This window comes from Chiloscyllium plagiosum, unplaced genomic scaffold (genome assembly GCF_037043375.1).
Source record: "Chiloscyllium plagiosum isolate Xiang-an unplaced genomic scaffold, Cpla_swu_hap1 HiC_scaffold_18, whole genome shotgun sequence".
Taxonomy (NCBI): domain Eukaryota; kingdom Metazoa; phylum Chordata; class Chondrichthyes; order Orectolobiformes; family Hemiscylliidae; genus Chiloscyllium; species Chiloscyllium plagiosum.
In genome coordinates this window covers 79,995,857-80,010,556 of record NW_028270156.1, presented here as the reverse complement: position 1 = coordinate 80,010,556, position 14,700 = coordinate 79,995,857, and the positions used below count along the sequence as shown (strand labels likewise).

At 51.9% G+C, this 14,700-nt stretch overlaps 1 protein-coding gene across 1 annotated transcript in view; it reads left to right on the top strand.

Moving 5' to 3' along the window:
* madd (MAP-kinase activating death domain) overlaps positions 1 to 14,700 on the top strand; it is a 170,631-nt gene that overhangs the window by 93,880 nt on the left and 62,051 nt on the right. Inside the window, exons 17-21 of the mRNA XM_087996208.1 lie at positions 7,545 to 7,601; positions 9,130 to 9,232; positions 9,585 to 9,771; positions 10,517 to 10,667; positions 12,682 to 12,882. Of these exons, the coding sequence (XP_087852334.1) occupies positions 7,545 to 7,601; positions 9,130 to 9,232; positions 9,585 to 9,771; positions 10,517 to 10,667; positions 12,682 to 12,882 (699 nt within the window). The remainder of the gene's footprint in view (positions 1 to 7,544; positions 7,602 to 9,129; positions 9,233 to 9,584; positions 9,772 to 10,516; positions 10,668 to 12,681; positions 12,883 to 14,700) is intronic.

Below are 14,700 nucleotides of genomic sequence, written 5' to 3'. Positions count from 1 at the left end.
CTCCCCTCCCCTCTCTCCCCTCCCCTCTCTCCCCTCCCCTCTCTCCCCTCCCCTCTCTCCCCTCCCCTCTCCCCTCCCCTCTCTCCCCTTCCCTTCTCCCCACCCCTCTCTCCCCACCCCTCTCTCCCCACCCCTCTCTCCCCACCCCTCTCTCCCCTCCCCTCTCTCCCCTCCCCTCTCTCCCCTCCCCTCTCTCCCCTCCCCTCTCTCCCCTCCCCTCTCTCCCCTTCTCTCCCCTCCCCTTCTCTCCCCACCCCTCTCTCCCCACCCCTCTCTCCCCACCCCTCTCTCCCCATCCCTCTCTCCCCACCCCTCTCTCCCCACCCCTCTCTCCCCACCCCTCTCTCCCCACCCCTCTCTCCCCACCCCTCTCTCCCCACCCCTCTCTCCCCACCCCTCTCTCCCCACCCCTCTCTCCCCACCCCTCTCTCCCCACCCCTCTCTCCCCACCCCTCTCTCCCCACCCCTCTCTCCCCACCCCTCTCTCCCCACCCCTCTCTCCCCACCCCTCTCTCCCCACCCCTCTCTCCCCACCCCTCTCTCCCCACCCCTCTCTCCCCACCCCTCTCTCCCCACCCCTCTCTCCCCACCCCTCTCTCCCCACCCCTCTCTCCCCACCCCTCTCTCCCCACCCCTCTCTCCCCTCCCCTCCCCTCCCCTCCCCTCCTCTCCCCTCCCCTCTCTCCCCTCCCCTCTCTCCCCTCCCCTCTCTCCCCTCCCCTCTCTCCCCTCCCCTCTCTCCCCTCTCTCCCCTCCCCTCTCTCCCCTCCCCTCTCTCCCCTCCCCTCTCTCCCCTCCCCTCTCTCCCCTCCCCTCTCTCCCCTCCCCTCTCTCCCCTCCCCTCTCTCCCCTCCCCTCTCTCCCCTCCCCTCTCTCCCCACCCCTCTCTCCCCACCCCTCTCTCCCCACCCCTCTCTCCCCTCCCCTCCCCTCCCCTCCCCTCCTCTCCCCTCCTCTCCCCTCCCCTCTCTCCCCTCCCCTCTCCCCTCTCTCCCCTCTCCCTCCCTACCCCTCCCCTCTCCCTCCCTACGTCTGTCAATGGCTCACTGGCTGTCTTTTTGCCCTGTCTGTCCAGCTGACTCACCGACTTCTTCCTGCCTTTTAATTTGTATTGCTTTGTGCCTCCTGCAGCACCGTCGCTGCTGGCCCTCACTTTCTTGCTCTGTTTTGCCTCCTGTACCCTCTCTATCTGTTGTATGTGGAATGAATGTGTCTCACCAGTGTTGAGTCTGCAATGGTGTGAGCCAAGGGGAATTGTAATGAGAACGCGCTCAGGGTCTTTGGGTGATCTGTTATGGCTCTAAGCCCCTTTGTTGGTTTGATTTAATGCTTGTAAGGTTGAATGCTGGCTCAGTTTAGAATCCTGTGTCAGGGGTTCGTGGATATGCGGTTTAATTCCTTGCCCCTGCTCCATCTGCTCATTTGATTCTTGTCATTGCAATGTGCCACTTTTCTTTCTGTTTCTGTTCCCACACTTCACAAGAAGAATACTTAAATGTTGAGACAAACAATAGAGGTGAGGAGCCAGTTGGGTAAGACTGCTTTGTGACCAATTGTCCTAATTTATGAAGAGTTGGTGTTTTCAAAGTTGCTGAGGGCGGGTATTGATCACTGTATTGAATGTATCAGTTTCTGCTGCTATTGGGTTTGGCAAGAGCTGATGCTCATTGTCTGGCAATGTTTCTGACCCCCATATGTTACACTATCAAGGTGGCTTAAGCATGGGATTTGGTTGCTGTGTTTTTGATTGCAGTGTTAACCCCTACTGATGATGTCGGTTAAAGGTTCCTACGATTGTCCTGCCTCTTGCGCTCTGCAGTCACTCACTCAGGCACAAGGCCTTTGCAGTTGGCTGCTCGTTGCATATCTGCTAGTCCTCTGGAACAAAAGGAGCAGCATAACAGAAAATTTGGGTGGGAACTTACACAGATGTAAAGGAGGAGCAGGACTGACAGAGCACCATCTCAGAGTCTGTCAAATAAACCACATCTCTGAGTACATTCACACTGCTTTACATTCAATACTTTGTGAAGTCGAGCCACTGTCGTAATGCATGGGAATAACAGTCAGTTAACATGGTATTTAAAGAGCGCAACTACGACAGTGTGGCACTCCCTCAGTGCTGACGCACTGACAGGACGGCACTCCATCGCTGTTGATCCTTTGTTTGTACAATCTAGTGAGCTGCTTTGACCCAATGGTGTCGAGCCTCTTGACTGTTGGAGCTGCACTTCCCCAGGCAAGTGGGGAGTATTCCATCACACTCCTGACTTGTGCCTTGTGGATGGTAGGCAAGTTTTGGTGAGTTACTTGCTGCAATATTCCTAGTCACTGTGTTTATTTGGCTAGTCCAGTTGAGTGTCTGGTCATTCACATGATTGACCTCCAAGAGTAATAACCATTTTCCTATGGGCCAGGTATGACTCCAACCAGCGAGAATTTTCCCCCCCGATTCCCATAGATTCCAGATTTGCTAGGGATACATGACGCGTCGCTCGGTCAAATACAACCTTGGTGTTAAGAGCTGTCACTCTCACCATATCTCTGGAATTCAGCTCTATCGTCCATGTTTGATCCATGGCTGTAATGAGGTGAGGAGCTGAGTGGTCATAGCGGTGGCCATCTGCTGAGGAGGTGCTGCTTGATAGCCCTGTTAAAGACAGCTTCTATCACTTTACTGATGATTGAGTGGAGTCTGATGGGATGGTAATTGGCCGAGTTGGATTTAACAAATTAATAAAGAAAATTACAGCACTAGAACAGGCCCTTTGTCCTCTAAACCTGTCACCTGTTTTTTTTTAAGGATCTGTAACCCTCTGCTCCTTGCCCGTTCATGTATCTGTCCAGATATATCTGTCGTGCCTGCTCTATCACCTCCACTAGTAGCGCGTTCCAGGCACCCACACCCCTCTAAGTAAAGAACTTTCCATGCATATCTCCCCTAAACATCTCCTGTCTCACTTTGAACATAGCTAGCACCCTCCATACCAGGCAACATTCTGGTGAACCTCCTCTGCACCTTCTCCAAAGCATCCACATCCTTTTGGTAACGTGGCGACCAGAACTGTATGCCGTATTTCAAATGTGGTTGAACCAAAGTCTTATACAACTGTAACATGACCGGTCACCTCTTGTACTCAGTACCCCGTCCGATGAAGGAAAGCATGCCGTATGCCTCCTTGACCACTGTACTGACCTGCGTTGCTACCTTCAAGGAACAATGGACCTGAGCACCCAGATCTCTCTATACATCAATTTTACCCACGGTTTTTCCATTTACTGTATAGTTCGCTCTTGAATCGAAGCTTCCCAAAGTCCCAGAAAGCTGAACTCCTCCCTCCTGCACCACCTCTCAAGCCAGGCATTCATCCTGCCTATCCTTCATTTCTATTCTGGCTTGCATCTGGCATTGGTGGCAATCCTAAGATTATTACCTCTGAGGTCCTACTTTTTACCTTGGCTCCTAACTCCCTAAATTTTTCTTGTAGGACCACATCCCATTTTTTAATCTATATCATTGGTGCCTAAATGCACCACTACAGCTGGCTGTTCACCCTCCCGCTTCGGAATGTCCTGCAGCCTATCTGAAACATCCCTGACCTGTGCACCTGGGAGGCACCATACCATTTGGAAGCCTCATTTTCAACTACAGAACAGTCTATTTACTCCCCTTACAATTGAATCCCCTATGTCTATAGCCCTTCCACTCTTTTACCTGCCCTTCTGTATAGTAGAGCCAGTCATGGTGCCATGAACCTGGCTACTACTACCTTCCCCTGGTGAGCCATCTCCCCCAGTAGTATCCAAAACGGTATTTCTGTTTTGGAGGGAGATGACTGCAGGGGATACCTGTTCTGCCTTCCTGCTCTTTCTCTGCCTTTTGGTCACCCATTCCCTTTTTCCCTCTGCAATCCCAATCTGCTGTGTGACCAATTCACGAAAAATGCTATCCACAACCCCCTGAGCATCACATATGCTCCAAAGTGAGTCCATCTGCAGCTCCGTTGCCATCATAGAACATAGAACAATACAGCACAGAACAGGCCATTCAGCCCACGATGTTGTGCCGAACATTTGTCCTAGCTTAAGCACCCATCCATGTACCTATCCAATTGCCGCTTAAAGGTCACCAAAGATTCTGACTCTACCACTCCCACAGGCAGCGCATTCCAGGCCCCCACCACTCTCTGGGTAAAGAACTCACCCCTTCCACCCTTCACCTTAAATTTATGTCCCCTTGTAACACTCTGTTGCACCCGGGGAAAAAGTTTCTGACTGTCTACTCTATCTATTCCCCTGATCATCTTATCAACCTCTATCAAGTCACCCCTCATCCTTCGCCATTCCAACGAGAAAAGGCCTAGCACTCTCAACCTATCCTCGTACGACCTATTCTCCATTCCAGGCAACATCCTGGTAAATCTCCTCTGCACCCTCTCCAAAGCTTCCACATCTTTCCTAAAGTGAGGCGACCAGAACTGCACACAGTACTCCAAATGTGGCCTAACCAAAGTCCTGTACAGTTGCAACATCACTTCACGATCTTGAATTCAATCCCTCTGCTAATGAACGCTAATACACCATAGGCCTTCTTACAAGCTCTATCCACCTGAGTGGCAACTTTCAAAGATCTATGAACATAGACCTCAAGATCCCTCTGCTCCTCCACCTTACTAAGAACCCTACCGTTAACCCTGTATTCTGCATTCTTATTTGTCTTTCCAAAATGGACAACCTCACACTTGGCAGGGTTGAACTCCATCTGCCACTCCTCAGCCCAGCTCTGCATCATATCTGAGTCTCTTTGCAGCCGACAACAGCCCTCCTCACTATCCACAACTCCACCAATCTTCGTATCATCTGCAAATTTACTGACCCACCCTTCGACTCGCTCATCCAAGTCATTAATAAAAATTACAAATCATGCGGTCTAACAAGAGCTACAGCTGGACACTCTTCCTGCATGTGAAGGAATCAGGGACCTCAGCCGTGTCCCTGAGCTCCCACATTGAGTAAGAGGGGCACAACGTGGGTCTGAGATCTTCAGCCGTTTTTAATCTTAGGCTTAACATAGTCTCAATTTAGATAAATGGAAAAGGAAAGTTTTTACCAATCACACGATAAAAAAACGAAATAGAAAAAGCCTTACCTTATCAACACACCACAGAGTCCTTTTTTATTTGGTTAGAGGAGGACACGTGTAGTGTCTCTGGTTCAGCCGCTCCCCAAATATATCGGTTCACTCACTTTCCCAGAGTGCACTTCAACCACTTCCACTCAGTTCCTCACTCTCTCTGCTCCCTCTGCTGATGCTTGAGGTAAATCCTTTTTAAGAGAGCAAATTTACCTTGCTGGTAGCCTCCTGGTCCTTGCTCTTGGTGCTCCCAAAAATGAAGGAAAATGAAAGTTTGTCATGTTTTTTCTGTACGTGATGTACCTGAACAGTTTTCCACATTGTTAGGTAGTCGCCGGTGTTGTAACTACTGTACAGCTTGGCTCGGGATGCAGTGAGTTTTAGAGCGCACAGTACTATTGCCCCATTGTTGTCAGACCCCATTGCTTTTGTGGAATCCGCTGCCTCCAGTCATTGTACAGTTGTTGTGTGTGAGTATGAACAATCAGTGTGCAGGAGTCAACGTTTGTGTGTCTATGTGTAGTTGATATCTGGGGGTCGATGTTTACAGGTGCAGTCAGAGTATGGGAGTCAGTGTTTCTGTGCATTTGCAGTCACTATGCGGTCTGCTTTTTTAGTCAGTGTATCAGAGTCTATGTTTGTGTCAACAGTCAGTGTACAGGAGTCAATATTTGGATGAGCGTTTGGTGTACTGGGGTTGATGTTTCAGTGAGCATTTGGTGTACAGTGGGGGCAACGTTTGAGCGTTCAGTGTACGGGGGTCGACTTTTGAGTGCGCGCAGTCAGTGCCTGGGAGTTTACATTTGAGTGTGTGCACGTGTGGTTGCTGGACCGGAATCTCTGTGTGCACCTGCGTGTGCTGTACTGGAGTCAGTATTTGTGCATATGTGCAAAGATTCAACGTGCAGATGTCAATTTTGCTGTATATGTGCATATGCGGTCAGTGAAAGAGTCTGTTTTTGTACGAGTCTGTTGATGTTTTTATGGATGCGTACTGTCAGTGGGTCGGTGTGCAGGAGTTGCTGTTTGTGTATGCATGCAAAGATTCCATGTCCATATATCTATGTTATGTATGCAAATGCACAGGATATGTTGTATGTATATGCATACAGTCAATGTACAGATGTGTGCACAAGCATGGTCAGTGTACAGGAACCATTCTACACACTTGGCCAATTTACTGGAGCTGAGTGCATGCATGGTTGGTGTACATTAGCCAGTGTACATGCACAGTCAGTGTACAGAAGCTGGTGTACATGCACAGTCAGTGTACAGGAGCTGTTCTGCATACATGGTCAGTGTAAGGCAGTTAGTATGCGTGCAGGGTCAGTGTGCAGGAGCTGTTCTGCATACATGGTCAGTGTAAGGCAGTTAGTATGCGTGCAGGGTCAGTGTACTAGAGCTGTTCTGCACGTGTGATCAGTGTACAGCAACTGATGTATGTGCAGGGTCAATGTGCAGTAGCCAGTGTGCGTGGTGCAATGGACAGATGCTGGTCTGCACAAGCGTGCATGGTCCAATGTGCAGGAGCCGGTGTGTGCCTTTGCTTAGGAGCCATTGAGCATGCACTTGGTGTTCAGTGTGCAGAAGTTGGTGTGTGTGCACATGTGCCAATGTACTGAGCCAGATTGTGGGTGCCAGCACAGGTATCAGTGTACAGGAGTTGATGCACGCATGCAGGGTTCAGTGTCCAGGAGCCAGAGAGTGGGCATGTGCACAGGAGTTGGTGTGCACGTGGGGTCAGTTTACACATGTTGAAGCGTGTCAGATTTGCTTTGTTTTCTCGCCGACTCGATCCTCTCCATCCCCACAAGCCTCCGAATCAAATGCCTCATCCATTCTGGCAGAAGCCTATTAGAGAAAAGCAGTGACTTTGTTGTGTTATATACTTGTGTGTCTGTGTGCTCTGCTCACTCTGCTAATTGCCGTGTTGTGGTTTGTGTTTCTGGTGTGTGACCTGATGACCAGTATTCCATTGGGCAGCCTGGTGGCATGTGATGATGCCTGGGTCGAGAGATTACTGATGTGATCCATGTCCTGATTACTGTGTTTCGGAGGGTGGTCGGGGGGGGGGGGGGGGGGGTGGGGAATTCATTCTCTACTTATTCTCAGCACTCTGTTCTGGTGTTGTTTGAAAGCAGCAGTCTCCCCTTGCTTATTTCCCAATCCTTACTGGTTGTCCTTCACCCTGCATGTTTGCACCTTGGGTTTCCCCACAGCACTGAGCCAGCTTGCCATTTGGTATCTCCCAGTCTAACTGGCACTGCGGAGTGAGGCACTGTCTGAGTGCTGTCCTCCTCACTTACCCCTGGAAAACTGTCAAATTTGAATTGCCTGTTTTTGGATGATTTTTCTTTCTTTCTGCATTGTTCTGCTGATTGAGCACTAATTGTGATTTTGTATGTCCCAGTATTTGGGCTAAATACTATATTGGAGATAATAACGGAAGCTGGAGTGGGGAGTGAAGGTGGGTCTTCTGCATGGGCTGCCAGCTCCTTCCTTTGAATGCTGTGCCTCTTTCATTGGGCTGTTTGTTGTTTCTCTCTCACCCTCTTTCTGCACCCTCCCCTGTTGTCATTGGGTAACTAAGGTCACATCACCCTGTCTTCCCTCCCTCCACTCACTCAGCTGTCTGCCTTGTGTTTGCTGCTCATTTACTGCTCTTCTGGTTCTGCATGTGACCAGCATCCTAACCCCCACCCTCACCCCCAGGACCCTCATTTCATCTCTCCCCTCCCCCCCCCCCCCCCCCCCCGACCAAGACCCTCTTTATTTCCCCAGCCCCCTCCATGACCCCCTTCATTTCCCCTCTACCCCCAGGACCTCTGTCATACCCCAAGCCCCCTCTCCTGATGGCTCCCAAATTTTTGCCTTTACACTTCCATTCTGCCATTGACTCTGTACTAACTCAACACTAGTCCCATAGCCTTGAATGGTATGACAGTTCAAGTGCTCATCCAAGTATTTTGTAACGGTTGTAATGTTTCCTGCCTTAATTGTCCTCCCAGGCTATCCCAGACCCTACTGCCGTATGGGTAAAAAAGCTTTTCCTCAAAACTCCATTGCATACTTTCTTGTGTTGCCATTGTCTTACCAGACCATAGGGCTACACTCTCATTAGAGAGAGGGAGATGACTGGTGGTGGTTTAACCCGAGGGCCGTCATACCTCAGTTGGGGGGAGAGTTTGCGGAGACCCCTTCATGGTAAACTCAGCTGGTAATTGGGAATTGAACTCATGCTGTTGGCATGACACTGCTTCACAAACCAACAGTCCGGCCAGTTGAGCTAAACCAAACTACCCTAAACATCCTCTAAGCCCCCTGCCTTTCAACTTAATATTATGCACCTTGGTATTGACTCTTCGGCCGAGGGGAACAGCAGCTCTTTGCCCTGTCCATGTCCCTTATAATCTTAGACATCTCTGTCAGGAGCCCCCCACCCCCTTCCCCCTCAACCTTCTCTGCTCCAAAGAAAACAACCTGAGCTTACCTAGCCTCTCTCCATAGCTGAAATGCTCCATCCCAGGCAACCTCCTGGTGAATCTGCATTGCACCCCCTCCAGTGCAATCACATGCTTCCTTTACTGTGATGACCAGAACTACACACAGTACTCCAGTTGTAGCAAAACCAAAGTTCTGTACAGCTCTGACATGATCTCCCTGCTCTCCACAAGATTGATAGAGGGATTCCCCACTCACCCTGCGGCTCCTCATCCTGCCATCCTCTGACTACTTCCCTTGGACACTCCCTCACTCCCTGACCTTGTTCCTCATCACTTGTGCTCCTCGTCCTTGCTCTCTCTCAATATTTTGTTTGTTGGACTCGGTCAGCTTTCTGTGCTACTTTCTGCTGATGTGTGATGTAGGTTTGCAGCTCTCATGCACCAGATTGACTTGTATTCTCCTTCAACCACCCTGCACTTGTTGTGTGACAACTCTCGGCCCGGGGGAAGCCAGCAGCCTACCGGCTTGACTCTGTTTTCCTTTGTGTCCAGGTAACCGGAGGGCCCTGGTTGATCAGAAATCCTCTGTGATCAAACACAGCCCAACAGTGAAGAGGGAGTCTCCCTCACCACAGGCCAGAGTGAACAACAGCAGGTATATGGGGAGGGAGCAGCACTGGGTGCGGGGGAGGACATGGCAGACGGTACATGGGAATGAACAGAAGGAACACAAGGCTTGCTTTCGCTATTTTGCTCAAAACTTCTAGTGGGTGTGAGTTTGTGTGTAGGTGATGGAGCATATCTGAGGAAATGGATGGGGGTCGTGTGTCTGTGTGGGAGGAGAGACGATGGCAGATGTGCCTGTGGGGGTTGAGGGGTTGCTGTGTCTGTTGGGGGTTTCTGGGGATTTAGTTGTGTCCAGGGTGTGTCTCCATGGGATACATATGCCTGTGTGTTACCCACAGGCTGGCCTGAAGCTGCTAACTGCTGCTCTGTGTATGTTGCAGTGAGAACCAGCAGTTCCTGAAGGAGTTGGTGCACAGTGTGCTGGATGGTCAGGGTGTTGGCTGGCTAAATCTGAAGAAAGTTCGCCGTCTGCTGGAGAATGAGCAGCTTCGAGTGTTTGTCCTGAGTAAACTGAACCGGACAATCCAGTCGGAGGAGGATGCCCGGCTCGATATATTGAAGGACGTGGTAAGGGGTCCTTCAGAACATCCGAGGTTGGCAGAGCCAATGGTCATATCCCCCTTTCGAAACAGGCCAGCCCTTGCCCCTTCTCCCTGCTCCTTATTCCCCCCGCCCTCCTCCCCTCCTACTTTCGCCCCCTCACCCTCCCTCGTCCTCCATGGTCCACCACCTCTTCACCAGCTTCCCCCAACCTTTTTCACCAGCTTCACCCTTTTCTATCTCTATTGACCTCTCCACTCCCTCCCAACCCCTACACCGTTCTTCACCTGCCAACACTCTCATCCATATCCACTCAACCGTCACTTCATTTCAGCTTTTACCCCCCTTTCCCATCTCCCCCTCTGCTCCGTCGTCCACTTCACCCCTTCCCACTTCATCCACTTCTCCCCCCTCCACCTTTGTCGCGCTCTCCTGCAGTACTCCTTGTTGTCAGCTTTTCCTGCATCCCCTGTTGTCCGTTCTCCCACCTGACACCCACCCCATTATCGTGCCCCTCCAATTGTCCAGTCTGACCCCTTGTCATCCCCTCCTCCTGCTTCCCCACTGCTCCCCTTCAGCTGCACACCCCACTCCCACTCCGACCAACCGGGACTGTGCAGCGTTCCTCAGTGCTGACCCTTGGGCAGTTAGACACTTCCTCGTCTCTGTCGTGGTTTTGTGTGGCTGTTGTGTTCTGTGTATCTGAAGGGTATGTTTTGTTGCTATGCATCGTACTATCTGGTGAGTACTGCCCTTGCTGTCCCCTCTGCAGGAAATCAGTAAGAAGGTGTACCGTGGGATGCTGGACCTGCTGAAGTGCTGTGTGTCCAGCCTGGAGCATTCGTACAGCAATGCAGGGCTGGGAGGAATGGCCAGTGTCTTCACTCTGCTGGAGATCGCGCACACACACTACTACACCAAAGGTAAGGCAGCACTCTCCCAGCTGTAACCAGTCAGTGCAGCTGGAGAAACTGCATTCAGCACAGGAAGGGATTAGTCACTGTTCAGAGTTTGGCACCTGGGATAGACAAACAAAGCACGGAAACACAGAATAATGGGAAGGTATTGAGTTAGGTGAAGGCAATGAGAGACTGTGGAATCCTTCTCCACAGATCCCTGAAGGTGACGGGACATGTGGTGAAGAATGCATTTGGGGTACTTTCCTTCACTGGGCGAGGTATTAAATACAAGGGCAGGAATGCGTTGCTGCTGAAACGATACAAGGCACTGCTCACACCAGAGCTGGAGTTGTGTGTCCAGGCCTGGTCACCAGGTTCCAAGGAGGAGATAATTGGTCTGAGGAGAATAGAGGAGATTTACAAGAACGTTGCCAGGGCTGGAAGTTGCAGCTCTGAGCAAAGATTGGAGCAGCTGGAGTTCTCCTTCGAACAGAGAAGGCTGAGGGCTGACTTCATCGAGATGTACGAAACACTGAGGGGTTTGGACAGAGTGGGCAGGGGGACCGTATTTCCCCCAGAGGAGAGGTCACTGACCTGAGGGCACTGGTTTAAAGTGAGCTGTTAAAAAGGGGACACAGAGAAAAGCTTCTTCCCTCTGAGGATAGTGTGGGTCTGGAAGTCACTGTCTAGTTCGATGGTTTAGGGGAAATCTCCAACACTTCTAAAAAGGATCTTGGGCCTACATATGACGCATTGTAGGCTGCAGTTGACCTCCATTTATACCATAATTAATTCGATACAAGGACCCAGTAGAATTTGCTTTGTTCCAATAAACAAGATTTGATGAAGGCTACTCAGAATTATGATGGAGTTTTGATTTTGATATGTACTGATTTTTAACTGTTCTTGTTGAGTTTCTGATCTCTGTCCATGTCTCCACGCATCCCTACTTCTCTCCCTCACCCCCTTCCCCGCCGCGCGGCCCCCTCACCCCCCCCGTGTCATCCTGCTGCCTTCACCCCCACGACACCCCGCCCCCTTCACCCCCCTGTGTCACCCTGCCGCCTTCACCCCGACGACACCCTGCCCCCTTCACCCCCCCGTGTCACCCTGCCCCCTTCACCCCCACGAACCCCGCCCCCTTCACCCCCCCCGTGTCACCCTGCCGTCTTCATCCCGATGACACCCTGCCCCCTTCACCCCCCCGTGTCACCCTGCCGCCTTCACCCCGATGACACCCTGCCCCCTTCACCCCCCCGTGTCACCCTGCCGCCTTCACCCCGATGACACCCTGCCCCCTTCACCCCCCCGTGTCACCCTGCCGCCTTCACCCCGATGACACCCTGCCCCCTTCACCCCCCCGTGTCACCCTGCCACCTTCACCCCCACGACACCCTGCCCCTTCACCCCCCCGTGTCACCCTGCCGCCTTCACCCCGATGACACCCTGCCCCCTTCACCCCCCCGTGTCACCTTGCTGCCTTCACCCCCACGACACCCTGCCCCCTTCACCCCCCCGTGTCACCCTGCCGCCTTCACCCCCACGACACCCTGCCCCCTTCACCCGCCTGTGTCACCCTGCTGCTTTCACCCCCACGACACCCCGCCCCCTTCACCCCCCTGTGTCACCCTGCCCCCTTCACCCCCCCCGTGTCACCTTGCTGCCTTCACCCCCACGACACCCCGCCCCCTTCACCCCCCCCGTGTCACCCTGCCGCCTTCACCCTTCACCCCCCTGTGTCACCCTGCCCCCTTCACCCCCCCGTGTCACCCTGCTGCTTTCACCCCCACGACACCCCGCCCCCTTCACCCCCCGTGTCACCCTGCTGCCTTCACCCCCACGACACCCTGCCCCCTTTACCCCCCTGTGTCACTCTGCCCCCTTGCCCACCTGCGCCACCCTCCCGCACCACTCCCTCTCCCCGCGCCATCCTCCTTTCCCTCCCCATGCTGCCTTCCGCCCCTGCGCCACCCCCACCCCTTGCCTCAAATATCCCCCCCCTCCCCTCCCCCCCGCTCTGTCTTTTTTCCTCCACTAGAACCCGACAAGAAGAAGCGCAGTCCGACAGATGGTGGCACAGTGCCCGTTAGTAAGGAACCCGTGCCCTCAAAGGGGGAGACAAAACCTCCAAGTGCACCGATGACCCACCTGCAGCTCCCTCCAAAAGCTGCCATCAGCAAGGGGCTGGGCGAGTATGACACCAGGAGTCTGAATGAAGAGAATTTTGTTGCTTCAATCGGTGTGTATTGCATGTATGTGTAGGTCATATCACAAACCGAGATTGAAGCAGTCGGGTCAAATCTCACTATCATTCTGTGATTAGACCAGATCAATAGCTGTAGAGTCTGAAGAGGCCGATATGCACACTGCCAGGCCTGGGTTAACACCAGGTAGATGTAGCCTGTACAAACACTGCCAGGCCTGTATTAATACTAGGTAAGGCGTAGCCTGTACAAACACCGCCAGCCTGTGTTAATACCAGGTACGGCATAGTCTGTACAAACGCTGCCAGCCTGTGTTAACACCAGGTACAGTGTACACACTGCCAGGCCTGTGTTAGTGTACCCTGTACAAACGCTGCCAGGCTTGTGTTAATGCCAGGTCTGTGTTAACGCCAGGTACAGAGCAGGCCTGTGTTAATGCCAGGCCTGTGTTAATGCCAGGCACAGTGCAGCCATGCGTACACACTGCCAGGCCTGTGTTAATACCAGGTACAGTGCAGCCCTATGTATACACTGCCAGGCCTGTGTTAATACCAGGTACAGTGCAGCCCTGTGTATACACTGCCAGGCCTGTGTTAATACCAGGTATAGTGCAGCCCTGTGCTAATACCAGGTACAGTGCAGCCCTGTGTACACACTGCCAGGCCTATGTTAATACCAGGTAAGGTGCAGCCCTGTGTGTACACTGTCGGGCCTGTGTTAACACCAGGTACAGTGTAGCCCTGTGTACACACTGCCAGGCCTGTGTTAACACCAGGTACAGTGCAGCCCTGTATACTCACTGCCAGGCCTGTGTTAACACCAGGTACAGTGCAGCCCTGTGTACACACTGCCAGGCCTATGTTAATACCAGGTAAGGTGCAGCCCTGTGTGTACACTGTCGGGCCTGTGTTAACACCAGATACAGTGTAGCCCTGTGTACTCACTGCCTGACCTGTGTTTAATACTAGTAGAAGCCTTTGGCCCACTGGGTCTGTGCTACCAAACTACGCTGTCTCAATTTCCAGCACGAGGTCCACAGCCTTGAATGTTATGACATTTCAAATGCTCATCCAAGTGCTTTTTAAAGGTTGAGGCTTCCTGCCTCAACTACCCTCCCAGACAGTGCATTCCACACCCCTATAACCCTCTGAGTGGAAAAGCCTTTCCTCAAATCCCCTGTAATCCTCCTGCAAAACACTTCAAAATGATGCCCCCTTATTATTGACCCTTAACTGAGGGACCCAGTTGTTTTCTGTTCACGCTGTGCATGTCCCTCATAATCTTATACACTTTCAGCAGGTGGCCCCTCATCCTTCTCTGTTCCAAAGAAAACAGCCCAAATTTATCCAGCCTCTCTCCATTGCTGAAACGCTCCTTTCCAGACAACATCCTGGTGAATCTCCTTGGCACCCACTCCAGTTTGATTACATCTTCCTTATAGGGTGGTGTGCAGAACTGCACGTAATATTCCAGCTTAACCAAAGTTGTATACAACTCCGAGCTCTTAAAATTCATACCATGACTGATAAAGGCAAGTGTTCCACAAACCTGCTTAACTACCCTATTACCTTGGCCTGCCACTCTGGATCTGTGGACAAGCACCCCAAGATCCCTCTACTCCTCTGAGCTTCCTAGCGCCTTGTCATTTATTGAGTGCTCCTTTGTCTTGTTCCCTCTTTCAAAGTGCACCACCTCATCCTAAATTTCATCTGCCCATCTGACTAATCTGTTTGTCTCTTCCTGTGTCCTAATACCTCCCTCCCTCACTGTCAACCACCCAGTTGATTTTTGTGTCATCTGCACCTGACTTATCGTCCCACACGTTCTTATCTGTGTCATTTATGAATATCATA